The sequence below is a fragment of the Papio anubis genome, chromosome 1, assembly GCF_008728515.1.
Source record: "Papio anubis isolate 15944 chromosome 1, Panubis1.0, whole genome shotgun sequence".
Classification (NCBI taxonomy): domain Eukaryota; kingdom Metazoa; phylum Chordata; class Mammalia; order Primates; family Cercopithecidae; genus Papio; species Papio anubis.
The window spans coordinates 110,780,503-110,808,336 of NC_044976.1; the positions used below are offsets into that span (position 1 = coordinate 110,780,503).

At 42.1% G+C, this 27,834-nt stretch overlaps 1 protein-coding gene across 3 annotated transcripts in view; it reads left to right on the top strand.

Annotated features, from left to right (window-relative positions):
• Nucleotides 1–14,809, top strand: part of CTTNBP2NL (CTTNBP2 N-terminal like) — a 64,547-nt gene extending 49,738 nt beyond the window's left edge. For all 3 annotated transcript variants that reach the window (XM_003892399.4, XM_009215449.4, XM_009215454.4), the window contains exons 4-6: nucleotides 2,506–2,736; nucleotides 8,106–8,213; nucleotides 9,580–14,809. In XM_003892399.4, the coding sequence (XP_003892448.1) occupies nucleotides 2,506–2,736; nucleotides 8,106–8,213; nucleotides 9,580–11,061 (1,821 nt within the window). In that variant the 3' untranslated portion in view covers nucleotides 11,062–14,809. The remainder of the gene's footprint in view (nucleotides 1–2,505; nucleotides 2,737–8,105; nucleotides 8,214–9,579) is intronic.
• The last annotated feature ends 13,025 nt before the right edge of the window (nucleotides 14,810–27,834 follow it).

Genomic DNA, 27,834 nt, shown 5'->3' on the forward strand with positions numbered 1-27,834 from the left:
AGAGATTATTTTTTCTTTTGCTTCTTTTTCTAAACTTTTCTATTTTTCTAAACATGGCCTAAAAAAGTGGGGAAAAAAAAAACATAGCTGGGTGAAGTGGTATGTGCCTTTAGTCCCAGCTACTCAAGAGGCTGAGTTGGGAGGATCACTTGAGCCCAGGAGGTCAAGGCTGCAGTGAGCTTGCACCACTACACTGCAGCCTGGTTGACAGAGCCAGACCCTGTCTTAAAAAAAAAAAAAAATTTGCTTTCAGTGAGTTATAGGTAATCAATTTCAGGTTTTTTAGCTGAATTTAAAGACATTAAAAGAAACATGGTAAAAGGGAAACATTGATGAGTCCCATGTTGTTTGGCACTGTTGCTTTTAAAATATAACTAGCTTTTTCGTTTTATTTTCACTATGTTTGATTGATTGATTGATTGATTGATTGATTGATTGATTGATTGAAACAGGTTCTCCTTCTGTTAACCAGGCTGGAATGCAGTGGTATAATCAGAGCTCATAGCAGCCTAGATCCTGGGCTCAACCAATCCTCCTGCCTCAGCCTCCCAAGTAGCTGGGGCTACAGGCACATACCATCATGCCCAGCTAATTTTTTGTTTTTTGTAGAGACAAGGTCTCCCTATTTTGCCAAGTTTGGTCTTAAACTCCTGGGCTCAAGTGATTCTCCTGCCTCTGCCTCCCAAAGTGCTGGGATTACAGATGTGAGCCACTGCACCTGGCCATTCGCCATGTTTTAAAATAAGAAAAAGAATGACTGGTTCAGGAGTTGATCTTTTCTTTCTGCATCCTAAATGGACTAGAGGTTATTTTGAAATTTTACTGTGAATTTCCTTTTTAACTTGGAGCTGAAAAAAGTCAGGTTTCGTCTTAGAATCTGTGTTTTATACCTCCCCCACTTTAATTCACACACACACACATATACACACAATAAGGCTAGAAAGATGGTTATTAGTAACTTAAAGAAATGGATTTCTCTATTCATGTTTCCAGTATACAAATACCATCCAAATACTCCAGTAATGTCATAAAGTAAGATGGCTGTAGTCGAGCCAGAAGTAAAACCCCGAACTTCTAACTGCTTTGAATATTTGCCAGCTAATAACAACATAAAATTTTACCATAAGGCTAAGTGATTCCTGGGGCCTAAATTGAACAGTCAATGAAGAAGTCTTCAGATTTTCAGCACTGAAATACTTCTGTGTTAAAGAAACCCCATGTTTGCATTATTTTCTTAAAGATTCTTTTAAATTAAAGCATAGCCATTGAATTGCAAATTTCCGTTTCTTTTTAAACAGGCTCCTATTTGTGGATGGCGGTGCTAACATAACTACTGATTAAACAGTTTTTAAAAATGGATAAATAATAATAGTTTTCATGAATAGATTTAATTTGAAAGCTTAAATTACATAGTACTTTGCTGTAATTTTTTAGTTTCTTCAACCCTGTTAACACTTCATTTTTCATTGCAAAATATCTCAAGAAACTTTTAAATATCTGTGTAATAAGTAAAAAGTAATGTGCGTGTAATATGTGATGCTCATATGAAGTTCTTCAAGGTCTTGCTACAGAGATAAGGAAAGAGGGAAGGAAGCCTAGGAATATCTTTCCACCCACCTCCTGATCCTTATACTTCCAACTGGGTACCCAGGGCTAAAGCCCTTGACCAGACTCCAAGCACCACCTTGCATCCCCTTCTTACATGCACATCCCCAAGGCTCATCAAGCCTTGAAAGAGACAGAAAAGAGAATGGAAAGTAACAACCAAACAGAGACAAGAAGAGGGGGTGGAATTTGGCAGCAGGTGGAAGAGATTTTGTGTGCATTTCTGGTTGTGAGGTGCCTCCATCCTCCTTGACCCATCAACAACTGAGTAATGGTTCATATGTACAGATCACAAGTCGTCCTAGATTGTAATGTGATCCTACTTACATTTTGCACACTTTATATATCTGCTGGCATTTTGTTAGGTCTCTAAATATATAAACTCATAAAATTGTCGTGCTTAACATATTTTAGGAATGCTAGTGCCATAACATGGGAAAAAAATAAGATGTATCTGCTGGTAATATAAGCATTCATAAGCAGATACAAGCAGAGGCAGTAAGCACAGAGGTTAAGGACACAGATTTTGGAGCCGGGCTGCCTGGGTTTAAATGCCAATTCAGACAACTTGCTAGATGAGTAACCAGGAATAGTTTTCTCATCAGCAAAATCGAGATGATAGCACTACCTTACAGGGTTGTACATTTTAAACGAGTTAATATGACTATAAATATTTAGAACAATGTCTAATACCCAGTGCTTTATAAGTATTTGTTCTTGTTAATATACCATGCCACCTTTCTAATGCTGTCTCTTTAGATGGCTCAATCTGACTTGTAATTAGCAGGTTACATTTATACTAATACCACAACCTTTAATGTATAACCACTGGATAGCAAATACCCCCTTCTCAGTAGTTTTAAAAAACAAGATGCTTATTTTTTTTTTCCTCTTTCCCAGGCCCAAAACAGAGATACTTTCATTGAAGAACGCTATGGAAAATATAACATCAGTGATCCTTTAATGGCTCTACAGAGAGATTTTGAAACACTGAAGGAGAAAAATGATGGCGAAAAGCAACCAGTCTGCACAAACCCACTCTCTATTCTTAAGGTGGTGATGAAGCAGTGCAAGAACATGCAGGAGCGCATGCTGTCCCAGCTGGCTGCTGCTGAGAGCAGGCACCGAAAGGTAGGTTCACCTCAGTTGATGTGTAAATCTTTGTGAAGTCTTTATAAATTATGCCTGTTACTTTCTTGTCAGCTGCCAGTTTTTCACAGTAATTCAATTGGGCATCTCGCGGGTATCAAAAAGCCCCTTAGTTTATGTAAGAGTCAGGAGATAGAAAAGAAAACACAGCTTATTCCAAGTGTTAAGTTTAGAGAATGTGCCAGACACATTATTTAAGACGGCATTCCTTCTTGATATATCACTCCAAAACACTTTGTATGTTTTTTCAGTTCTTGATCATTCAAACTTTGGGGTTTGGCCAAGCTTGTAGCTAAAGGGAGTGTTCTCTATTTGCTTACTTAAGAGATAAATAAAAAGATTAACAGGTATTTGAGGCATGCTATATCCAAGGGAGAGAAAGAATTTACCTGAGGATAAACACAGAAGCCAATAGATTATTTTCATTTATTCCTGTTATTCCTAGTTTTGAGTTTCATTGCATTTTGTTGCTCATGAAACCATAAACAGTCCCTAGGTTTATTTACCTTAAAGGTGTTCCACTCTATTAGTGAAGTGTTGTGTGTGTGTGTGTGTTTCCATATTTAACGAGCCCTAAATTAGGAAGACAAACCTTACAGTTATTTACCTTATTTACCTTAAAGCTGTTCTACCCTATTAGAAAAGAGTGTGTGTGTGTGTGTTTCCATATTTAACAAGCCCTACATTAGGAAGACAAACCTTACAGTTATTTACATTACTTACCTTAAAGCTGTTCTACCCTATCAGTAAAGAGTGTGTGTGTGTGTTTCCATTTCTAACAAGCCCTAAGAAGGCAAACCAGTGCTTTCCTCTGCTTCATCTTACTGGAATTCTAGTGCTTGTGAATTTATTCACCAACTTGTCATCTTGTCATTTACTGCTCAAATTTGGCCTGTAAAAGATGCTTGGCTACAATCTTCATTTTTAAAACACTATCAGTTTAGATTTATGCCAACAAGGCAGTTATCAGTGCATTTGGTAGGAAACATTTTCATCTGAAAAACTGGGTTAGCAGCTGCAAAATTTGGTGGACCTTACTTTTCTGGTTACCAGTATTAGAGCCATCTGCTTAAATTGCATCTGATAAATTTTCTAGGCTCTGGGTCTCGCACGTGATCTTTTCTTTCCCTTCACAGAAGCCAAATGAAAGGCCAGAGTGGAACTTCTTAACCATGTGGATAGGCCTCAGATGTTCCACAATCCCCCAGAAAATAGAATGTTCAGAGTTTATGTATTTTTGTAGGAAATGTATTTTTTCCATAGCTTTAGATTCTCCAAGTTACCAGTTACCCAGGACCCAAAAAAGTTTTAACCTCTGATTAGAATGAAGTAATCTGAAAACATTTACACTCCAATTTAAAAGGTTATCAATGGGTGGGAGTTAGTTGCCTAAATTTGGGGCGGGGGGGCGGCTTTTACATAATCCTCTAAAAAATCTTCACAACATTCTTGTTTAATAGGCAGGCTTTATTTCCACTTCATCCATGAGGTGACTGAGTTGTATTGAAGCTAGTTGGGCTAGCTTTCATGCCCATGGAAGGTGTACTATGGACAGTTTGTGGCTCTAGGTGATTGGAGAGAGGAAGAAGTTAAAAATAATTCAAAATTTCTTAATACTATATTGCAGTGCTAAATGTTTTAAGTACTAAATTTAATTTAAGTACTAAATTTTTGAAACAAAGTACCAACCTTTTTTTTTTCTTTTTTTTTTTTTTTTTTTTGGGATGAAGTCTTACTCTGTCACCTAGGCTGGAATGCGGTGGTGCAGTCTCGGCTCCCTGCAACCTCTGCCTCCCAGTTCAAGTTTAAGTGGTTTATCAAAGTAGAATGCTGACTTTGTTAGAAATCAAAGAGTACCTAGAGGCTTATAATTAGAGTGCTCATAGTCTCAGCTTATGCCTGTCACCTTGGCTTAGTTATTAACCATATTCCCTTTGACTGTCAGAAATGTTCTGATTTGAATAATAAATTACATGGTCATTGTGCTTACAATGAAAAACAGAGGTTCCTATTCCACCTCTTCTCATTCCCCATCCTCCCTAGTATTCACAGGCAACCACTTTTTTCTTTTAGCCATTCACTTTGGTAGCTAACCTCCATATTTCTAAATACTGCACTGTTCTCTCTTGCTTTATCAATTTTAGACTTTTATATTACTTTCTTTTGTATAGGTGCATATTTAGTTATCTTAACACCCCACCTCCCTTTCCTTAACCCTTACCCAGAACAAATTTAATCCTCTTTTCCCACCACCATTCTCTGTCACACTATTTCTTGAGTGTGACAGGCTCAGGATTTGGGAATACTAAATGTGACAGATGCCAGATGCTGATGGTCTGTGTGCAGGAATCAGTGTGAAGGGACAAATAATTCTGAAAATACAGGCTTTAAAGGCCAGACATGGTGACTCATGCCTGTAATCCCAGCACTTTGGGAGGCCAAGACAGGCAGATCACTTGAGGTCAGGAGTTCAAGGCCAGGCCAGCCAACATGTGAAACCCTATCTCTGCTAAAAATACAAAAATTAGCCAGGCATGGTGGCGGGCCTGTAATCCCAGCTACTCGGGAGGCTGAGGCAGGAGATTAGCTTGAGCCCGGGAGGTGGAGGTTGTAATGAGCTGAGATCACACCACTGTAATCCAGCTTGGGTGACAGAGCGAGACTCTGTCTCAAAAACAAAAACAAAAAACAAAACAAAACAAAAACAGGCTTTGAGCCAGTTCTCCTGTTTTCTGTTCTACATTTCACTTCTCCTCTGTAGTACCTGCCACCTCCAGGTTCTATCTCGTTGGGGCTCTGCAAGGCAAAACAGCTTCCCTCCTTCAAATTAAAGTAGTTACCACTCCTCCAGCCTCTTTTCTTCTTCAAAATATTATTAAAATTCCTTCTCTGCTAGAGGCTCTCTCCTTTGTCTTTGTGGGGTTTTAGTGTTTTTATTCCATTTCTGTAATTTTAGAGGACTCTCAAAGGGGAGAAGATATGACTTACCACTTTTGGCCAAAAGCATGTCTTTCTATTAAATTGAAAAATTAGATTAAAAAAGGAAATGTGCCAAATGTTTTTTCTTTCTTTTATTTTGAGAGACAGGGTCTTGCTATGTTGCTTGGGCTGGAGTACAGTGGCTATTAACAGGTGCGATCATAGCACCCTATATTCTGGAACTCTTGGGCTCAAGTGATCCACCTCAGGCTCCCAAGTATCTGGGACTACAAGCACATACCACAGCACCAGTCACTCTTTTTTTTTTTGAGATAGAGTTTCACTCTTGTTGTCCAGGCTGGAGTGCAATGGCACAATCTTGGCTCACCGCAACCTCTGCCTACTGGGTTCAAGTGATTCTCCTGCCTCAGCCTCCTGAGTAGCTGGGATTACAGGCATGTGCCACCACGCCTGGCTAATTTTATATTTTTAGTAGAGATGGGGTTTATCCATGTTAGTCAGGCTGGTCCCAAACTCCCAACCTCAGGTAATCCACCCGCTTTGGCCTCCCAAAGTGCTGGGATTACAGGCATGAGCCACTGTGCCCAGCCTTTTTTTTTTTTTTTTTTTTTTTTGAGACAAAGTCTCACTCTGTTGCCCTGTTGCCTGGGCTGGAGTGCAACGGCATAATCATGACCTACTAACCTCGACCTCCCTGGGCTGAGGTGATCCTCCCACCTCAGCCTCCTGAGTAACTGGGACTACATGCACACCTCACCATGCCTAACTAATTTTTTATTTTTTTGTAGAAATAGGGTTTTGGGTTGGGCACAGTGGGTCACATCTGTAATCCCATCACTTTGGGAAGCTGAGGCAGAAGAAGCACTTGAGTCCAGGTGTTTGAGACCAGCCTGGGCAACATGGCGACACCCTATCTACAAAAAATCAGCAGGCCATAGTGGTGTATGCCTGTAGTCCCAGCTGCTCAGGAGGCTGAGGTGGGAGGATCACTTGAGCCTAGGAGGCAAAGGTTGCAGTGAGCCGACATGACGCCAATGCATTCCAGCTTCGGTGAGAGTAAGACCCTGTCTCCCCAAAAAGAAAAGAGAAGAGAAGGAAGGAGAGAGAAAGGGGAAAGGGGAGAAAGAAATGGCTGGTCTTCAACTCCTGGGCTCAAGCGATCCTCCTACCTCTGCCTCCCAAAAGTACTGGGATTACAGGCATGAGCTCATTTGTATTTTTATAGGGCGGTTTCATGTCCCACAAAATTTTCTCTCTTCACTCATAAAAATTTTTAGTGAGAAGACTAAGAAATGGCCTTTGGGACAAGAGTGCTCTACCCTGGAGGTCTGGGCCAAGGCACTTCTGAAGCATGAGCAGAAGCTACTAAGCAATCAGAGTATTTGCAGTTGTAGATGGGATTATGTGAAAAATGTCGCCTTAAATTGATATTCTCGGCCATGTGTGATGGCTCACACCTGTAATCCCAGCATTTTGGGAGGCTGAGGCGGGTGGATCACTTGAGCCCAGGAGTTCAAGACCAGCCTGGGCAAGATGGGAAAACCCCATCTCTACAAAAAATACTAAAATTAGCTGGGCGTGGTGGTGCACACCTGTAGTCCCAGCTACTCGGGAGGCTGAGAGGTGAGAGAATTGCTTGAGCTTAGGAGGCTGAGGCAGCAGTGAGCCGTGATTGCACGACTACAGTCCAGCCTGGGTGACAGAGCAAAAACCCTGTCTCGAAAAATAAATATATTTGTCTTCTCCTTAAAATTGGGCTTAATCCTTTGGCACCAGGATAAGTGGAATAGGGGTAGGCAGGTTAAATAAAAGGCCTTATGAAAAATCTCCATTTAAGATCTGTATAATTGAGCCTTTTTTCATGCAGTAGGAAGTCAAGAGAGTCTTTTCACCTCTTACCTAACTATATAAAAAGGTATATTATTAGTTAAACAAGGCACACTTAGAATGTCACCTATTTGAAATGTTGAATTTCAGGCTCCTTCTTTGGTGCCTCCGGTGATTTGAGCATTGAGAGGAAAATCTCAGCTTTCAGGTTTCTGTGATCCTGTCTTGCTCCATCACCTGCACCTGGCCCCCAGTAACACCAAACTGCCTGCAGTTTCTTGGAATTGCCGTTATTTCTCGAAACCTCCTCAACCCCTGTAGCTAATTAGTTGCTCTCTTCTCTCTGTTTGCATATCATTCTCTGCATACTTCAAGTAAAGTAAATATCTTACTGTTAAACGCAGAGCTTTCATGTCTTTCACTGTAAGTCAGTGTACTCCTTGATAGCCCTTGCTGGGTTTCATTTATTCATTTGTTTGATCTCTGGAACTATCTTAGGTGCCTGATTTGGCACTTAGTATTGGTTGTATTAATAAATGTGACTCGTTGATATTTGGAAATGAAATTTTTAAAATTCTTTAAAGGTGATCCTAGACCTTGAGGAAGAAAGGCAGCGGCATGCACAGGATACAGCTGAAGGAGATGATGTCACCTACATGCTAGAGAAGGAAAGAGAGAGGCTGACTCAACAGGTAATTAAGGTAGAGGGATTCACAGTAGCATTTGCCTGGAATCGCATTTCCCAAAGATTATTTTGCAGGATGCCAATTGGTATTGTTCAAAAAAGGGGCTTTGTGGTCAAATAAGTTTAGGAACTACTGGATTAACCAAAGTTAAACAGGTTTCTAACTTAGTTAGGATCTTTAGTGTGCAGAAGCACATTGTGAGTCTTGAAGAACAAGATAGGGTATTCTGTGTTTAGAAAATCCATGGTTTTAGAAAATCTTTTATTGGCATAGATCCCTCACTGTGGGACTATTGTTCCATAGAACACTCTTTGGGGAATGGTAACTTACGGCTTGTAGCTCTCAATCTTTTGACTTAAAACCCCCAGTAAGAAATGATATTTTATGTCACAACCCAGTATATGTAGACACACACAGTTATGCGTGAAACAAAAATCTCATGAAATGATCTATAACCCCTACTGCTACAGTACACATTGATGTTTTCTATTTATATATTTTTTTAAAATTCTAGTCATGGTTCAATTTGTTTCCCCATCTGTTAATGGATCTCAGAGTTTGAAAAACACTGAGTTTCTTCAACCCTTACCTTCTCACAGAGAATCTCTGCCTCAAATACGGTTGGGAAGACAATTAAAACAGACTATATTTGTGTAAAAAATATGATTCAGGCTGGGCACAGTGGTTCACGCCTGTAATCCCAGCACTTTTGGAGGCCGAGGAGGGCGGATCACCTGAGGTCAGGAGTTTGAGACCAGCCTGACCAACATGGAAAAACCCCATCTCTACTAAAGATACCAAATTAGCCAGGTGTGGTGCACGTGACTGATCCCAGCTACTTGGGAGGCTGAGGCAGGAGAATCGCTTGAACCCACGAGGCGGAGGTTGCAGTGAGCCAATATTGCGCCATTGCACTCCAGCCTGGGAGACAAGAGCAAAACTCAGTCTCAAAAAAAAAGTATGATTCAAATGCAACTGTTTGTGTTTGTTTGTTTCTAAGACCCAAGAAAATTATTGCTGAAACTTTAAAAGGTTTGTTTTCAGCAACATTCATCACAAAATGTGGTTGATACAGCTTTCTGTTATCTTGTTTTGATTGGTTCTGATGCTCTGCACATACATGAAACGCAAAGATACATCATATTCCCACTAATCACTCCAAGACAGTACAGGAACTAGAAGTGCCTCCCAAATCATCAAAGAAAGATTAAATCATAGTGTGTGCATTTTTTGTTAGGTGTTCTAAAACTTCGGAAATACTTGATCTAAGCACTGTGATATGCATGTTAATCCTGTATACCAGAGAACAGCTAACAAAGACACTCTCCTTGATCATAGTTTTTCAGTATATCTCTCTTTTCTTTTTTTCTAGTTGGAATTTGAAAAATCCCAAGTGAAAAAGTTTGAAAAAGAACAGAAGAAGCTCTCTAGTCAGCTGGAAGAGGAGCGCTCCCGCCACAAGCAGCTCTCATCCATGCTTGTGCTTGAGTGCAAGAAAGCCACCAACAAGGCAGCCGAGGAAGGACAGAAGGCAGGAGAGCTGAGCCTGAAATTGGAGAAGGAGAAGAGCCGGGTGAGTAAGCTGGAAGAAGAGTTGGCAGCTGAGAGAAAGAGAGGCTTGCAGACTGAGGCCCAGGTAGAGAAGCAGTTGTCAGAGTTTGACATCGAAAGGGAACAGCTGAGAGCAAAACTGAACCGAGAAGAGAACCGGACCAAAACTCTGAAAGAAGAAATGGAAAGCTTAAAGAAGATAGTGAAGGACCTAGAGGCTTCCCACCAGCACAGTAGCCCTAATGAGCAATTGAAGAAACCAGTAACTGTGTCCAAAGGCACAGCAACTGAGCCTCTCATGCTAATGTCTGTGTTTTGCCAAACAGAGAGTTTTCCAGCAGAAAGAACCCATGGGAGCAACATAGCCAAGATGACAAACACTGGGCTGCCTGGTCCTGCCACTCCTGCTTACTCATATGCAAAAACCAATGGCCATTGTGACCCAGAGATACAAACTACCAGGGAGCTGACTACAGGCAACAATGTAGAAAACCAAGTGCCTCCACGGGAAAAATCTGTGGCACTGGCCCAAGAGAAACCAGTGGAGAATGGTGGGTGTCCTGTGGGGATTGAGACTCCAGTCCCAATACCCAGTCCACTCCCTTCCAGTGGGAGCTCACTGTCTCCCAGCAGCACTGCCTCCTCCTCTCTAACATCCTCTCCTTGCTCTTCGCCGGTACTCACTAAGCGTTTATTAGGGTCATCAGCTAGCAGCCCTGGCTACCAATCATCCTACCAAGTAGGGATCAACCAACGGTTCCATGCAGCTCGGCACAAATTTCAGTCCCAAGCAGATCAGGAGCAACAAGCCAGTGGCCTACAAAGCCCTCCATCCAGGGATTTATCCCCCACCCTCATAGACAACTCTGCCGCCAAGCAGCTGGCCCGAAACACAGTCACTCAGGTGCTCTCCAGATTCACTAGCCAACAAGGGCCAATCAAGCCAGTCTCTCCCAACAGCTCTCCCTTTGGCACAGACTATCGAAATCTGGCCAATACTGCCAATGCAAGAGGTGACACAAGCCATTCACCTACTCCAGGGAAAGTGTCCAGTCCCCTGAGCCCCCTGTCTCCAGGAATCAAGTCCCCAACCATCCCCAGAGCTGAGAGAGGAAACCCTCCACCCATCCCACCCAAAAAACCTGGCCTCACCCCTTCTCCATCTGCTACCACTCCACTGACCAAAACTCATTCCCAGGCAGCCTCTTTGACCACCACAGAAGACCTTGCCAGCAGCTGCTCTTCCAATACTGTTGTAGCAAATGGTAAGGATGTTGAGTTACTTTTGCCTACCAGCAGCTAGTCCCTAGGAGGGAGTCTCCACGTTTGACATTCCATCAGATTTCGTCCAAGAGCTCAGTCAGACTTTTGAGTCAGATTATGTTATTTATTTTGATAGTAACTGAAACCATCTGTATAATACATTTAGTGTATTTCACCATTTTGTATTTTTTAAGTAGAAACTGAGTAGTTTGGATTTTTATGGCTCACATCTTTTTACTGAAGCCAGAAAGGCACCTCAAAGATGTCTCAAGCTCAGCAGTCACCATCATGTTGTGATGAAGAAAGCAAATCACCAGGTGGTGATTTGGTATCTATTTGGGAACTAAAATCACTCAACACTCATTTTGAATTATGCAGAAGTGGTTCATGCAGATTTTTATTCCAGATGAACATGTTTTAAAAGTGCCTGAAATATGACTGCCATATGAATGTGATTCTGCAGCAAAAAACACAAAATGGATCATTTAATTGCAGAAAATGACATCCTCTGCGAATTTTGAATGTTAAAAACCAACACTGCTTTTGATTCTCTTTTAATGTTTTAATACAAGCTTTGTGTTCTGAAACAAGGCTGCATATGTAGAATGGGAATCCTTCTAAAGGTGGGTGTGAACTCACCACAAGCTGAGCTTTATAGAGCCCTTGAGAAACCCTCCTGAGAAAATCAGTTGGGGTGCTGATTTTCTTGTACTTTTGAAAAATTGAGTCACCCCCAGTTTCCTGCATAAGTTCTTGAACAGAATGAAATCACATCTCCATTCAAAAAATGTCTCAGACATCTACTGTTGTGTAAGGAACTTCTGATTCTGATTGCTGTTACTTGAATAGGAAATGGTTACTCATTCTGTATAAAAGTTTTGCAACAGAATGAAATTTTTATTCTGTAATCAAAAAGCAATAACTTGAAATTCACTCTTTGTAATATTATAAGTCAGAATTATACAAGTTTTACCAAATTGTTACACTTATTCTCCAAGCTGCCAGAACTTGGTATCTGTATCTCTAAAACCAAATTAACTTTTGTTTAAATGGGAAGTATACATAGATCTGTACAGAAACATTACCCCTTTACATGTTTAACATACACACACTTAAACACATAAATATTAGTGTGATTATATCTTTGGAGTTTGCAATATAGCATAAAGGACAAGTAGAACTGCACATTAAGATTACCTACCAAAGCAACTAGATGTGGCTGGGACGCAATCAAAGGAGGAGTTTTGTCCACAGGATGGTGGGGAAATTCCAAATGAAGCCCAGATCTTCAGTATCATAAAAAGGCAGAGCTGGCCAGGCACAGTGGCTCATGCCTGTAATCCTATCACTTTGGGAGGCTGAGATGGGAGGATCGCTTGAGACCAGGTGTTCAAGACCAGCCTCATCAACATAGCGAGACCCCATCTCTATTAAAAAAAATAAATAGGCGGAACTAAACTAGCCCCAGTGTCACAAAACTCAACTGGTCATATAAATGAGTGAAACAGGCCTCTCAAGCGGTGTAAAACAGCTGGGAGTAGTGGGAGCTGTGGCAAACTGAAGTGCCCAAGCCCCATTTAAAAAGGGCATCTGTTCAGCTCCATCTGCTTGCTGCCATGCAAGAATGCTAAACCAGGATAACCAGTTCTTCACATTTTTTGAAATCCAGATTTTCATGAGAAACATTCTCATTTTTAAATATCAAGAACTGATTTTAAAATGTTTAAATAGTGCTGGTTAAACAAACACTTCTGCAGCTGGATTTAGGTTGCAAGCTGCCAAGTTGCAACCTCTTTCATTCTAGAAACTTCTGTCATTTTCATCATAGCAAATCTATGTGGACAAAAGCCTCCAAACTTTCCAACTGTGTAGGCCAGTACAGCTGGCAAGGTTCATAGAATATAATGACTATCCCCCTCTGCCAAATAAGACTATCCACAACCCAGCTCAGACACAGTGGTTATTTGGATTTTGTGTCCATACAGGGGAAGCCTTGGTGTCCTCACATACATTCTCCTAGCCAACATCTATCCAGCAGCCCTGACCTCCTGCTATAATTTAAGTCTATTTCCTTTTAGTCTAATAAGAGTTGATAGTAAAAAGGCAGGTGATGGAAATCAGTGTATAAATCACAATGGAGTATATTGGCGACTCCACAGCTTATAGTTTGATAAAGGCAAATACGTGAAAAATAAAAATGCTACTAATGCCCCAAGGTGTCTATCAAAATGATGTAGGAGGTATCTTAAACTGTCCAAAGCAATCATGCATTGAACTTTATAAAACTGTGCAGAGCCAAAATGAATAGTGTTGGTAAAATAGTTAAACTTTCTAAACTGGAGAGGAGGCTACAGTGCCAGAGAGTTGTTGTCTGTTTTGCTTTAAATGGTAATCTTAAAAGTTGCATTGTGCTCTTCCTTTGTTTGGGGATAGATATATATAGAGAGAGATACTATAAGGAAGTTTATTTCTTAGGAAGTGCACTGAATAATGCATTTCTTTTACAGTGTAATATGGGGGTGGGGATATGCAAAAGAAATGTGTATTTTTGCTAGTTGCCTATCTTCTGAGATAAATAAGCACAATCTTGCAATGGATCCAATAACCCAGTTAGGTATTATAGATTAGTATTTAAGTTTGCTGTAGATTGTGTGTGTGTGCTAAGTAAAAGTTCCATGATTCACAATTTTAGTATTAACCCATGTTGCAAAAGCTGTTACTGGCCAACAGATTGTAATGATGTGTACCATATAACACAAGCATTAACTAGGCATTAACGTTTGTAAAGCCAAATACACCATGCAGAAGTCTTCATTTTTATAACAGACTACATTAAAACAAGTTAAATCATGCTGTTTGGGGGGAAAATAGTCTTGTTTGTACAAAGTGAAAAATGGCACAATTTGGGCATATTTTGTTGGGAAGAGGGGTTGGTATAGAGGGAGCACTTGACTGTGGCTTTGACAAACCAAATGAAGTCAATGACCCATCCAGGTTAGACTCCCTAAGGAACTAAAACATTGATTTTCTTTAGAGTCTTAGAGCTGGAAAAAGCCTTTACAATAATCCAGTCTGTGATTTTTTAAACCATTTGGTGGTTCTGGACCTTTTTGAGAATCTTAGAAAAGACATAAAGTTTATCCCTAGAAAAATGAATATGCCTATATGCAAAATTTGTTTGATGGCTTCATAGGATCCAAAGACCCTGAAGCCATCCATGGCTCACGTATTCCTGCTTAAGAAAGCATAGTCTTGTTCTGCCCTCTCATTTTACAAATGATTAATGCAACCCTTTTCAACTACTCCAGTGCTGTTGTTGCTGCAATGTTAGCAAATGCAAGCCAGACAGAAGCACTTGAAAATCCTTTGATGTACAAAAAATGTTCAAACAGTGTGGATGTTTACATATCTGATGTTGCCAGCATTTAAGCCAGTTAATGATCATTTCAACAAATAGTAGCTATATCCAGTTTCCCTTAATAGCCTGTCAGCAGTGCTGCCTTGTCAATTTGTGTGCGTGTGTGTGTGTCTGTGTGTGTGAATTCATAAGGAGTGCTTCTGATGCGTAGTCCTTGAAATGGAACTTCAAATGTCTTTCGAAACGCTGGCTTCAAAATAGGATGTGTTTTCCTAATGAATCAGAAGTGGGCAGTGAGCATTGTTCCACAGGAATAATTTTTAATTTAATTTCTATCAAACTAGTTGAGAAATGAGAGCCTGTCCACCCACTATTTGTATATCAATGGCCAATTCATTAGTAAAAATAAAGGAGGAGAAAGGAGACTGGAGTAGTGGTTCTCAAACTTTACTGTGTGTTAGTATAACCTGGGAAGCCAGGTAAAATAAAGATTTCTGGAGATTGGATCCTCTGACTAGCTGATGCAGCTAGTCTGTTTTGAGCAACAGTCCTTCGTAGCCCTTACCTGTTCTTTCACAACAACTTGCTATTTGCCTCTGACCCAAGGAAATGTCTTAAGCTCCTGAAACTGGTTTGGCAGAATGTCAGTGATATTCAGAGTCAAGAGTGCCTACATATGAGTACCAAGCACCATGCTAATGATTTCACATACATATTACCTTATTAATCCTCACACGGGTGCTGTGTGGTGTTATTATCTCTAGTGTAGTGATGAGGTAGTTGAGGGTAGAGATTTGTACAAGCACCCTCAGCATATGACAGCCAGGATTTAAATCCTAGTGCTTTGTTCTTTCACTACCGGTATTTCCCAAATGAGAGTCTCCTGGAGCTCTTGTTAAACATACAGATTCCCAGGCTCCTCCCCTGGCGATTCAGATTTCAGCAGGCTAAGGTGGAGCTCTAGATAAATGCCTTGGTGATTCTTCAGATAGAGCAAGTTTAGAATATCCTGCAGGACACCATACTGCTCCACAGCCCCCCCAGAAATGGATCATCGGACCTAACTAACGCCAGAAGACCTGCATCAGGTCAGATAAATGGAACAAAAACAAAACATCATTAATTCCCCTCAAACAACGTGTTTTTTAAGTATCTAAGATGAACCAGAAAGCAAGGTAGTTACTAAGAAAGATACAAGTTTAATCCTGTTCCCTGCCCTTAGGGTACTCACAATCTAGTTGGGGAAGCAAAACATTAACAAAATGATACATGATGAGTCCAGAGGCAACAGTTTGATAGAATAATGCAGGCGAGCTTTTAAAAACCATAGGGAGGGCCAGGCACGGTGGCTCACGCCTGTAATCCCAGCACTTTGGGAGGCCGAGGCAGGCGGATCACGAGGTCAGGAGAACGAGACCGTCTTTGCTAACACGGTGAAACCCCGTCTCTACTAAAAAATACAAAACATTAGCCGGGCATGGTGGCGGGCGCCTGTAGTCCCAGCTACTCAGGAGGCTGAGGCAGGAGAATGGCATGAACCCGGGAGGCGGAGCTTGCAGTGAGCCAAGATCACACCACTGCACTCCAGCCTGGGCGATGGTCGAGCAAGGCTCCATCTAAAAAAATAAAACCATACAGAGTTATTGAAGGTGGTTCTGGTGAAAGCACTCTGGTAGCTCAGAGGTAACAGCTCTTTATGGGCAGGAAAACGTTAACTAGAAAGGGAATGAATGTCTTTTCTCCTCTCTCCAGGGCATTATTTACCTGGAGTTCTGTAACATGTCCCTGTGTGTGTTTTTTGTTTTCATTGGCTTGTCTTGATTCTAGGATAAGGTCAGAGGCACAGGACGTCCCCAAGAGCTGAGTTCTGTTTCAGGGAGACTGACAGACACCAGTGAGTGCTTTCTGCAAGGGTTGGGGCTGACCTAAGAAAGAGCTCCCAGGTCACAGCATTCTGCAATACATTGTCCGGTAACGTGTAGGGAAGATCTAGGAACACGCAAAAGGCAGTTTGAAAAAGGACCGGTTGCCAAAATAGCATATTACCCATCAATGTCCTCTCCTACCCATTTCCCTTCTTCACACCCTCTAAATCTCTATAAGCAAATGAGGGGAATGCAAAGTAAGCTTTGAACAGAATCAGATGAGTCCTTCTGGGACACTTGCAGAGGACTTATTTCTTCCGAAGGATGTGGCAGCAGCTTCTCCCAATAGTGGTAATGTTTGTTTCACTGTTAGACTGGAGCACAAGGAGCATGCAACATGTGGCTCTGTCCACACCACTGTGAGATTGTTGGTTCTGAGAAATTACTGGGGGAAGTGTTAAAACAAGATTGGCCTTATTTCTGGGGAGTCACCTGTTTAACCTGACAAGAATCCTACTCATTAACTCAATGTGTGAGACGCTAGGATGTGCCACATGGGTTCCCCTTCAGGAGTGAAATTTAATTCCCTAGGTGCAGGGAATGCTGACAGTAAGTGGCCCTCAGATATAACCCCTTATAGGAATTGCCTTCACTGAAAGAAAATCAGCTTGGACAGCTCATATATTAATACAAAGACTGGGCATGGTGGCTCACACCTGTAATCCCAGCACTTTGGGAGACTCAGGCAGGCGGATTGCTTGAGGTCAAGAGTTCGAGACCAGCCTGGTCAACATGGTGAAACCCCATCTCTATTTCTATTAAAAATACGAAAAAAAAAAAAAAAAAGCCAGGTGTCATGGCACCCACTTACAATCCCAGCTACTTGGGAGGCTGAAGCAGGGGAATCGCCTGAACCCAGGAGGTAGAGGTTGCAGTGAGCCAAGATTGTGCCACTGCACTCCAGCCTGGGCAACAGCAAAACTCTGTCTCAAAAAACGAACCAAAAAACAAATTCAAAGACTAATTGATATAAAGTTTATACTGACCCTCTTGTCCCAAATTAGGAGAACTCCGAAGGTTCATCTCAGCTTCAAAACCACCTGAAGAGTTGCCTAAGACCTTTATTGAGACTATATTGCAGATCATCATCTCCCTCTGCCCAATCCTGCTTCCATTCCCTAGGTGTGGATCCCGAGGGCATTCCCAAGTAAACCGCCTCCATCATAATCTCCATCTCAGTCTACTCCGTTCCTTTGGTCATGATGAAGTCCTCTAAAGAAGGAAGGACACATTTTGTGAGTATTTATATAGTGCCAAGCTCATAATCAGATATTTTACACGTTACTTCATTTAATCAACAACTACTAAGAGAGGCAGATAATCCCTATTTCACAGGTGTGATCATTAACCCCTACTGAGACACAGTAAACTGCCCAAGGTCCTACAGCAAAGCAGAGCTGAGATTCAGTGTTAGCTGGGATTCCAATCGTTGAAACCCTATTTGGCTTTCAAGTCCACTCTCTTTCTGCTGGCCACACTATAGTATCAAAACAGTAATGATACATTTGGGGAGTTTTGAATATTAGCTTTTTGTCAGTCAAATACCCAAGTATAAGCACACTGATCAGCTAGCTTTCTTTGAGACCTTCAGCTAGAAACAAGATACTGAAGGAACTGGGTTTTGGTGCAGAGAAAGGAAAAGGATGATTTCCCTACACACATGGAGTCATGAGATGTTAGAGCTAGAGGTAATCTTAGAGACCCTTAATTCTAGCTCCCTCATAATCTAGATGAGGAAAATTAGCCCTAGAAAGGCCAGGGGACAGGCCCAATTGTACATGTCTAGTTCACAGCAAGGCCCGGCCTGTAGAGAAAGTCTGGCTCCCTCATCCTGCCTCAGCCAACTGCTCCTCCCTGAGCTGACCTGAAACCAGCAGTTCCTAGCCCAGCCCTGGCTGCTCCCTGGAGCACTCCTTCCCTCTCACCTGCTCTACCATGTCTGGCTTTGATCTTGTTCACCTGGGCTGCCCCATATTCCAGGCCTAGCCCTCTGCCTAGGGCTGTCTGCCTGCCACACTTGTTGCCACAAAAATCCTGTCCCCGTGTCTCTGAACAGGTTTGACGGCTGGGGCAAGGGTAGGAGCAGGGAGGGTGGTGGGGCTTCTCCTCCCACGCTGTGCCTCCATCTGTCTAGAACCAGCTCTGGGAAGCACCCATCAGGCATGTCTTGCTCCTCAGGTCAGGCATGGACAAGATGCCATCAAAGTCCTGAGCATCTAGCCCCTCCCTGCTCGGGAGTCTGACTTGCCACACCTGCCTGCGGAGGAGGGAACAACTGAGTGCTTGAGGGGAAACTCCTCCTCCTCCTCCTCCTCCTCCTCTGAGGTCTTCCACACCTGAACTCAAACATACAGCTCTGCTGGGAAGGAGCTTTTGTCTTTTGTGTCTTCAAAGGACTTATCCATTTCCCTTCTCTGTAGTGCCTACCCTCCTACTCCCCCTCTCCCTCAGCCCACCCAACCCAAATCAAAGCTTTCTAGGACGGTTTGTGCCTCTGAGCAGAGAGGGTGTCCTCAGGAAGACCCTGATCCAAAGGGATTCAGGGTGGTGGGGCAGTTTAGGGGTGGCGACCAAAGCACACAGGCCCCTTCTTCATCCCTAGCGTGTTTTCCTTCTCCTGAGTCTTGGTGAGTCAGAGCCACAGGGCCATGCACAAGGCTCCTATTCAGGGCTCGTTTTCCTTTCCCTCTACTCAGATCTTGGCATCTCTCACTCCTTCATTCTCTGTGTGGGCCTTATTCTCACCATGGGAAAGCTCTGCTCCCTGCCCTGTGCCGCCTCACTTTCCCCCAGCAACCCCCCCCAACCACACACACACACACACACACACGCACACCCCTCATCCTTGCCTTTTGAGAGTTTGCAGGCCCAACTGGATACAAATATATAGGAGGTAGAACAAAATAGAAATGTTACGCTAATAAATCCTTATTCACATATTCACCCGGTTTTATTGCTTCTGGCTCTGTGCGGACCTCACCCAGGTTGAAAAGGGGATACACACCACACACTCGCTGTGCTTGCCCTTCATCTATTCCGTATATCGTTATCAAGCACTGACTCTGTGTCAAGCAAGCATCATGCTAAGGGCTGGCATTTACACTCTGGTGGAGGAACATGTCTCAAAGAGGTGACTCTCAGGGTTGTGCAGGGCAGGATATTACAAGTGCTCCAAATGAGGGTTGGGGCCCCTAAGATTCAGGAGAACTGGAAATCCGTGGGTCTAGAGACTTAAGAAGCACCTGCTCTAAATAAAAGAGAGAAGGAGATCGGTTTGCATTGATAGGGTTCTGGGTACACTACAGCAAGAAGTCTGAGCAAGAAAAGCAGTTCAGAACAGGAGGTCTGTCGCTCTGTGTGCAACTTTGTACAAGTAATTGAACCTCTGCCAGCCTCCATCTCAGCATCAGTAAAATAAAGATGCGAACCTCCCTCTCAGGGTTTTGTGAGAATTCCGTGAGATAAAGCAGGCACGTGCCCAGCACACAGTAAGAATTGCGTGGGTTTGCTGCTCTCTTTGCGGAGCGGCACTACGGGTGAAGGCGCGGCGATAGAAGTTGCTTGTCTAGATTGGAAGCCACGTGGTTCTGACGCCAAGGCCCTGCTGCAACGTGCCCGACGGGCTACTCCGGGCGGGCAGCCCCGCCCTTCTTCGGAAAGCTGACTTACTCGCGCCCCCTGGTGTTCCGCATGCTGTGACTCTCTGGCGACCGAGGTCTGGGCGCGCGCTACCTCTCTGAGGAAAGGACGGGGTCAGCCGCCAGGAAGGAGCCCACTTTAGACGCCGGTGCAAACAAGGATGTGCCTCCTCTCGTCCGCGTGCTCAGCCGCCTCTCTGGTGTCTAAGTTCGGAGCACAGCAGCTTACCCTGCCTGAAAAGCGGAACGAAGCCTAGACTGCGTAAAAAAAAAACAGAGGAGAACAGAAACCACCTCACAGGATTGTTGTGAGCCTTAAATGAGCAAATTTAAGACTTAAAACAGGTCATTGACATAAGAAAACCTTCAAAAAGTGATAGCTATTAGTTTCATGTAGCTCCTAGAACAGTGGTTGACTTATAGTAGACGCACATAACTGTTAAAAAGGGGCCAGGAGGACTCTATGCATTCATCCATTCAATTATGCTTCGGAAATGTCTTGCTCTTTTCATACTGTCGATGCTGTAAACTACAAAACCCATAATAAGCCAAGTAAGTAAGCAAGAGCCAGCACTCTGGGAGGAAAACAAAGAGATTTCCTTTATTGAAATATCCATGCCACAGTTCCTACTAGGTGCCAGGCACTGGGAGAGGCACTAGGATAGAGAAATAAATAAGTTACAGGCCTTTAGGGATTTTAGGTGCTGGTGGGAGAGACAAACACGAAACGCAGTGTTATGTGGATCATAATAAATCGAGGAACAAGCTGTGGCTGCACGGTTAACCCCCAGTGGAGTCAGGAAAGGTCTCACAGAGGAAGGAACAATTGTCTTGGTCTTGAAGGAGAGGTAGATGCTCCCAGGTGAAGAAGAGAACGAAGGACATTCCAAGGAATGAGGATAGCATATACAATGCACCAAGTTGCCAGCAGGCACCATGTTTCTGGTGAGAAGCCTGGGATGGAAGTCTAGATCAGGAGAAGTAAGCAGGAACTCGACAGGAAAGGGCGTGGTCTGCCCCGGCAAAGAATTTGGGCCGTTATTTGGTGGGCCGCTGGAAGCCTGAATTGAGGAGCACCATGAGCACAGGCACATTTACCAAGAAGCTAATGAGGTTTAAGCTTCGAGGCCCATCACTGGCATGGCCCCTTCCAAACCCTGAAGAGCCCAAGCAATGTGGTTGTAAAATTTGCAAAATAAGATAAATCTTAACTGCAGTTAACACTGCTGTCTCTTTTCACTCTTTCTCCTGTATCACACTTTCCCCCATGTTGGATGGCCTTGGAGTGGTAGCCATAAGCATTTTTGGAATTCAACTAAAAGTAAGTTGAGTGAAACACTACTTTGTTTAATACTTGTACTTAATTTTCCCCTTTTCTTCTTGATACATAATATTTTACATATTTATGGGGTATATATCATATACATACTATGTGTAATGATCAAGTTTGTTATATACGTGGTATGTATAATGGTCAAGTCTGTTATATACGTGGTATGTATAATGATCAAGTTTGTTATATACGTAGTATGTATAATGGTCAAGTCAGGATATTTGGGATATCCATCACCTTGAGTATTTATCACTTCTATGTGTTGGTATCATTTCAAGTCCTCTCTTCCAGTTACTTTGAAACATACAAAGTATTGTTGCCAAGTATAGTCACCCTATTCTGTTATCAAACATTAGAACTTATTTCTTCTATCTAACTGTATGTTTGTACCCATTAATCAACTTATCTTGGTTCCCCTCCCACCAACCACCCTTCCCAGACTCTGGTTTCTATCTTTCTCTTCTCTACGGCCGTGAGGTCAACTTTTTTAGCTCCCACATATGAGTAAGAACATGCAGCATTTGTCTTTCTGTGCCTGGCTAATTTCATTTAACATAATGACTTCCAGCACCATCCTTATGGCTGCAAATGAGTTGATTTCATTCTTTTTTATAACCGATAATATTCCATTGTGTATCTATACCAAGTTTTCCCTATTCATTTATCTGTTGATGGACACTTAGGTTTATATCTTTGCTATTGTAAATCATGCTGTAACACACATCTGAATGCAGGCATCCCTTTGATATACTATTTATTTTCCTTTAGCTAGATACCCAGTAGTAGGATTCCTGGATTATAGTAGTTCTATTTTTAGTTTTTAATAAATCTTCGTATTGTTTTCCATAGTGGTACTAATTTACATTCCCATCAATGGTGTATAAGAGTTCCCTTTTCTCTGCGCCCTCATCGGCCTCTGTTATTTTTTTCTTCTTTATAATAGTCATTCTAACTGGGGTAAGATGATATATCATTTTGGTTTTGTTTTGCACGTCCCTAATGATTCATGACATTGAGCATTTTTTCATGTGTCCATTGGCCATTTGTCGGTCTTCTTTTGAGAAATATCTATTCATGCCCTTCTCCCATTTTTAATGGGGTTATTATTATTATTATTTACTGTTTAGTTGTTTGAGTTCCTTGTATATTCTGGAATTAGTCACCTGTTGCATGAGTAGTTAGCAAATATTTTCTCCCATTCAAGAGGCTGTCTCTTTACTCTGTTGATTGTTTCTTCTGCTGCATAGACGTTTTTCAGTTTAATACAGTCCTATTTGTCTATTTTTTGTTTTGTTTTGTTGCCTGTGCTTTTGAGGTCTTGGCCATAAAATCTTTGCCTAGACCAATGCCTTGAAGAATTTTCCCTGTGTTTTATTTTACTAGTTTTATAGTTTTGCGTCTTACATTGAAGTTCTTAATCCATCTTGAGTTGTCTGTATCTAGTGAAAGATAGGAATCCAGTTGCATTCTTCTGCATATGATTATTCAGTTTTCCCAGCACCATTTATTGAAGAGGGTGTTCTTTCCCCATTGTATGTCCTTGGTGATTTGTTGAAGATGAGTTGGCTGTAAATATGTGGATTTATTTCTGAGTTTTCAATTCTGTTCCATCAGTCTATGTGTCTGCTTTTATACCAATACCATCGTATTTTTGTTACTAAAGCCATGTAATCCATTTTGAAGTGAGTCAAGAAGTGACTCTGAAGTCACATCTGAAGATAGTGTGATATCTCCAGCTTTATTGTTTTTGCTCAGGATTACATTGGCTATTCTGGCTCTTTTTTGGTTCCATACAAATTTTAGTATTTTTTTTCTATTCTGCGGAAAATGGCATTGGTATTTTGATGGGGATTGCATTGAATATGTAGATTGCTGCAAGCAGTATGGTCATTTTAATAATATTAATTATTCCAGTCCAAGAGCATGGAATGCCTTTCCATTTGTTTGTGTCATCCTGAATTTTGTTCATCAGTTTTTTGTAGTATACCTTGTAGAGCCCTTTCACCTACTTGGTTAAATTTATTCCTAGGTTTTTGTTTGTTTGTTTGTTTGTTTTTGTAGCTATTGTAAATCAGATTTCTTTCCTTTTTTGTTTTGTTTTTGTTTTTTGTTTTTTTTTTTTGAGAGGGAGCTCTGTCACCCAGGCTGGAGTGCAGTGGTGTCATCTCGGCTCACTGCAACCTCTGCCTCCCAGGTTCCAGCAATTCTCCTGCCTCAGCTTCCTGAGTAGCTGGGATTACAGGCACATGCCACCACGCCTGGCTAATTTTTGTATTTGTAGTAGAGATGGGGTTTCACCATGTTAGCCAGGCTGGTCTCAAACTCCCAACCTCAGGTGATCTACTATTTCGGTCTCCCAGAGTACTGGGATTACAGGTGTGAGTCACCGTGCCTGGCCTATTTATATCTTCTTGTACTACATCTTCAAAAATTGTTGTGATTATTATTTCTGATTGGCTTATCTTTTAGTCATTCTACTCAAGATAAGAGTAGTTTACACACCACAATTACAGTGGTGAGATACTCTGTGTTTTTCTGTGCACTTCCTATTACCAGTGAGTTTTGTACCTTCAGATAATTTTTGATTGCTCATTAATGACCTTTTCTTTCAGATTGAAGAACTCTTTTTAGCATTTCTTGTAGGACAGGTCTGGTGTTGATGAAATTCCTCAGCTTTTGTTTTCCTGGGAAAGTCTTTATTTCTCCTTCACGTTTGAAGGATGTTTTCACCAGATATAATTTTCTAGGGTATAAGTTTTTTCTTTCAGCACTTTAAATATATCATGCCACTCTCAGCAGGGCGCAGTGGCTCACACTTGTAATTCCAGCACTTTGGGAGGCTGAGGTGGGTGGATCACCTCAGGACAGGAGTTTGAGACCAGCCTGTGGCTTCTTACAGGGTCTGGCCAATACGGTGAAAGCCCATTTTTGCTGAAAATATAAAAATTAGCCAGGTGTGGTGGTGCACACCTGTAGTCCCAGCTACTTGGCAGGCTGAGGTGTGAGGATCACTTGAGCCCAGGAGGCAGAGGTTGCAGTGAGTCAAGATCACTCCACTGCACTCCAGCCTGGGTGACAGAGTGAGACTCTGTCTCTAAATAAATAAATAATAAATCGTGCTGCTGTGGTGTACACATGGGGGAAAGGCGTCCGCTCTCTATGCACGAACCTAAGCACTGAGGCTGCTCCACCAGTGGGGTTAGGGTCACTGCCTCAGGCCCCAGACAGTCAGCTCTCAGGCTCGCCCACTTGGACTCCTGGTGGCAACAACCGCTGCATTTGTGTGGGTGGTGGGGAGGAAGGGGAGGCGGTGGGATGGGTGGAAGGAATTCCACTCTCCGATTATGAGTCCCAGAATAGAGTCTGTGCCTCTGCTGGGGGCAAGGTCGCTTCTCACAGGGTCTGGAAAGTGTGTGCTCTGGTTTACTGTGACTGTGTCCCAGGGGTTGCCTCCTTGGTGTGTGGCACCATCCTTTCCCTGAGGAGTAGCAGTTAATGTGGGCCAGGTACTGGGGACCCTGTAGCACCTTTGGGTCCAGCCAGTGCTGTGCCACTGTAACCCTCTGAGTGGACACTAAGGGATATCAGTGGGGGATCCGGAAATGTGGACATAGGAGGGTGCTTTCACAATGGTGCTGTGCTGCAGTCAAGTATGTCTTGCAGAAGCATGTGACCCTGGTGCGATGCCCTGACAGGGCCTCCAGACCACCACCCACACTAGTCTCAGAGTTTGTAGGGTAGAGGAGCTCTCTCACGGTTAGGACTGCAGCAGTCTGCAGCAGGGATGTGTATAGCAGAGAGATTCTCACGGCCAACCTCGACTGAGTTGGCCACTCACTTCCTGTTCCATCTGTGCCTCAGGTATTTCCCGTAACTTCTCTGTTGAACTCCAGTGTTCTCTCCTAGATGTTCTATTGGAGGTATAATTATCTATTCACAATTATTGATTCCTTCTGTAAAGAGTGAGTGTCCCATGTCTCTAGTCAGCCATTTCGAACCCCATCTCAGTTTTTTGAGAGAAATGTATTTCTGTGGTTTGCCGTCACTTCCATGAGTTTATGCTATCCATGCCAATAGGAATAGCTTCTAGGAATACTACCATCAATTAATGTGCTGCCTGACCTGACATAATGACATGAAGCAGCAGTGCCAAAGGTTGTGTTCAAGGAATATACCCTTTAGTATCTGGCACTAAAAGTAAAGTGGGAAGCGAAGGAGAAACCAGTTTGGAATATGTGGAGCCAGGACACATCTATAGAAAATTCATCTAGTTCTCAGCTGTGTAAAATTATAAGTGGGCAATTAATTTTTCATTAATGCCCAGCCAAAACAAAATTTATCTCTTGCCAAGGAAACTGCTCAGTGATGCAGTGTATGTAATTATAAATACATCATACATATGAAGATGTGATCAAGGAGTATGAAGTCAAAAGATATATATATGTATTTTTTTATTTTCAAGAATTCTGCTTCTGACTTCAAATAGAGTAACAGGAATTGGATTTATTCTCACACCTAAAAAAAAAAAAAAAACTAAACATTAAACCAAATATATTAAAGACATTGACTATCAGACAACAAAGGACAAAGATGGGGAAAAAAGTGAGTCTTATAATTGCCCCCCAACAGGAAGGAGAAATCCAGGCATGGCCACGTGATCTCCTTAAGTTGAGGAGGTAAAGCTGGGAGTCTTGGGAGGGAAGAGTATTAGAGGTAAGACAGCTTCAATAAGAGAGATCGTCAAAGGATGTCAGACGCCTCCCCTGGAGTCTTTGACTAAGTGCTAATCAGCAAATGTATGAGGAAACTACCCAAGGCCAATGAGAGAACCACCCAAAAGGATTAGAAGAAACTACTCAGAGATCTCATGGGACTGGGAGTAGTTTCTGTTCTCATTAGCGAACAATGAAAAATCTCATAATTTGCAGCACATTCATAGAGTCATCAGAGTTTTGTCTCTATAGTGGGCCAAAATAAGCCCTAGAATAAATGATGCTCTGTTCCCACCAACCCCCAACCCCTGACAAAAAAAAAAAGAAAAAAATTCAAAAGGATAAAACTGTTTACAAATAACTATGTCTCAGAACAAAGCTCAAGAATATGTATAGGAAAGCAAAAATATCCAGCAGTCAAAAGGTAAAAATCACAATGTCTGGCATCCAATAAAAAATTACAAAGCATACAGAAAAGTAGAAAAATATGGCAAATAGTTAGAAGAAAACTCAATCCTTGAAAATTACTCCAGCCTGGGCAACATGGAGAAACCTTATCTCTACAAAAAATACAAAATTTAGCTGGGTGTGGTAGTGTATGCCAGGAATCCTAGATACTCAGGAGGCTGAGGTGGGAGGATCACTTGAGCTTGGGAGATTGAGGCTGCAGTGAGCTGTGATCATGCCACTGCACTCTAGCCTGGGCAACAAAGCAATACTAAAACAGAAAAGTAGGAGAGAAAGAGAGAGGGAGAGAGAGAGGAAAGAAAGAAAAAGAGAGAGAGAGAGAGAGAGAAAGAAAGAAAGAAAGAAAGAAAGAAAGAAAGAAAGAAAGAAAGAAAGAAGAAAGAAAGAAAGAGAAAGAAAGAAAGAAAGAGAAAGGAAGGAAGGAAGGAGAAAGAAAGAGAGAGAGAGAGGGAGGGAGGAAGGGAAAAGAGAAAGAGAAAGAGAGAAGGAGCAAGAGAGGGCAGGAGGGACAGAAGGAGAGGAGGAAGGAGGGAGGGAGAGGGAAGGAAGGAAGGAAGGAAGGAAGGAAGGAAGGAAGGAAGGAAGGAAGGAAGGAAGGAAGGAAGGAAGGAAGGAAGGAAAGGAAAAGAGGGAGGGAGAGAGGGAAGGCAGGCTGCCCAAAATAACACAATGACAGAAATGGCAGACAATTACATTAAAACAGCTATTATAACTGTACTGTATATTCAAGGAGATAGGGAAAGGATTGAGTTTGTTAACTAGAGACATGAAAGATGCAGAAAAACTAAAACCAAAATTCTAGAGATGAAAATCACAGTATCTGAGATTAAAAAAAAAAATTGGATGGGATTAACAACAGATTACACATTGTGGAAGAAATGATTATTAAATATGAAGAAATATTAATAAAAGCAATCCATAATAAAACACAGAACATAAGAAAATATTTTTTTAATGACCAAAGCATTAGTGAGCTTTGGGTTACATTCAAGTGACCTAATATAAGTTTAATCGGCATCCCCAAAGAAAAATATTTGAACAAACAATAGCCAAGATTTCCAAATTTGATGAAAACAATAAATTCACAGACACAAAAAAGCCAATAAATATAAGCATAAGAAACATGAAGGAAACTGCAACAAGAAACATCATAATCAGCTGGGCGTGGTGGCTCACACTTGTAATCCCAGCACTTTGAGAGGCTGAGGCAGGCAGACCACGAGGTCAGGAGACTGAGACCATCCTGGCTAACATGGTGAAACCCCGTCTCTACTAAAAATGCAAAAAAAAAAAGAAAAAAAATTAGCCGGGCATGGTGGCGGGCGCCTGTAGTCCCAGCTACTTGGGAGGCTGAGGCAGGAGAATGGCATGAACCTGGA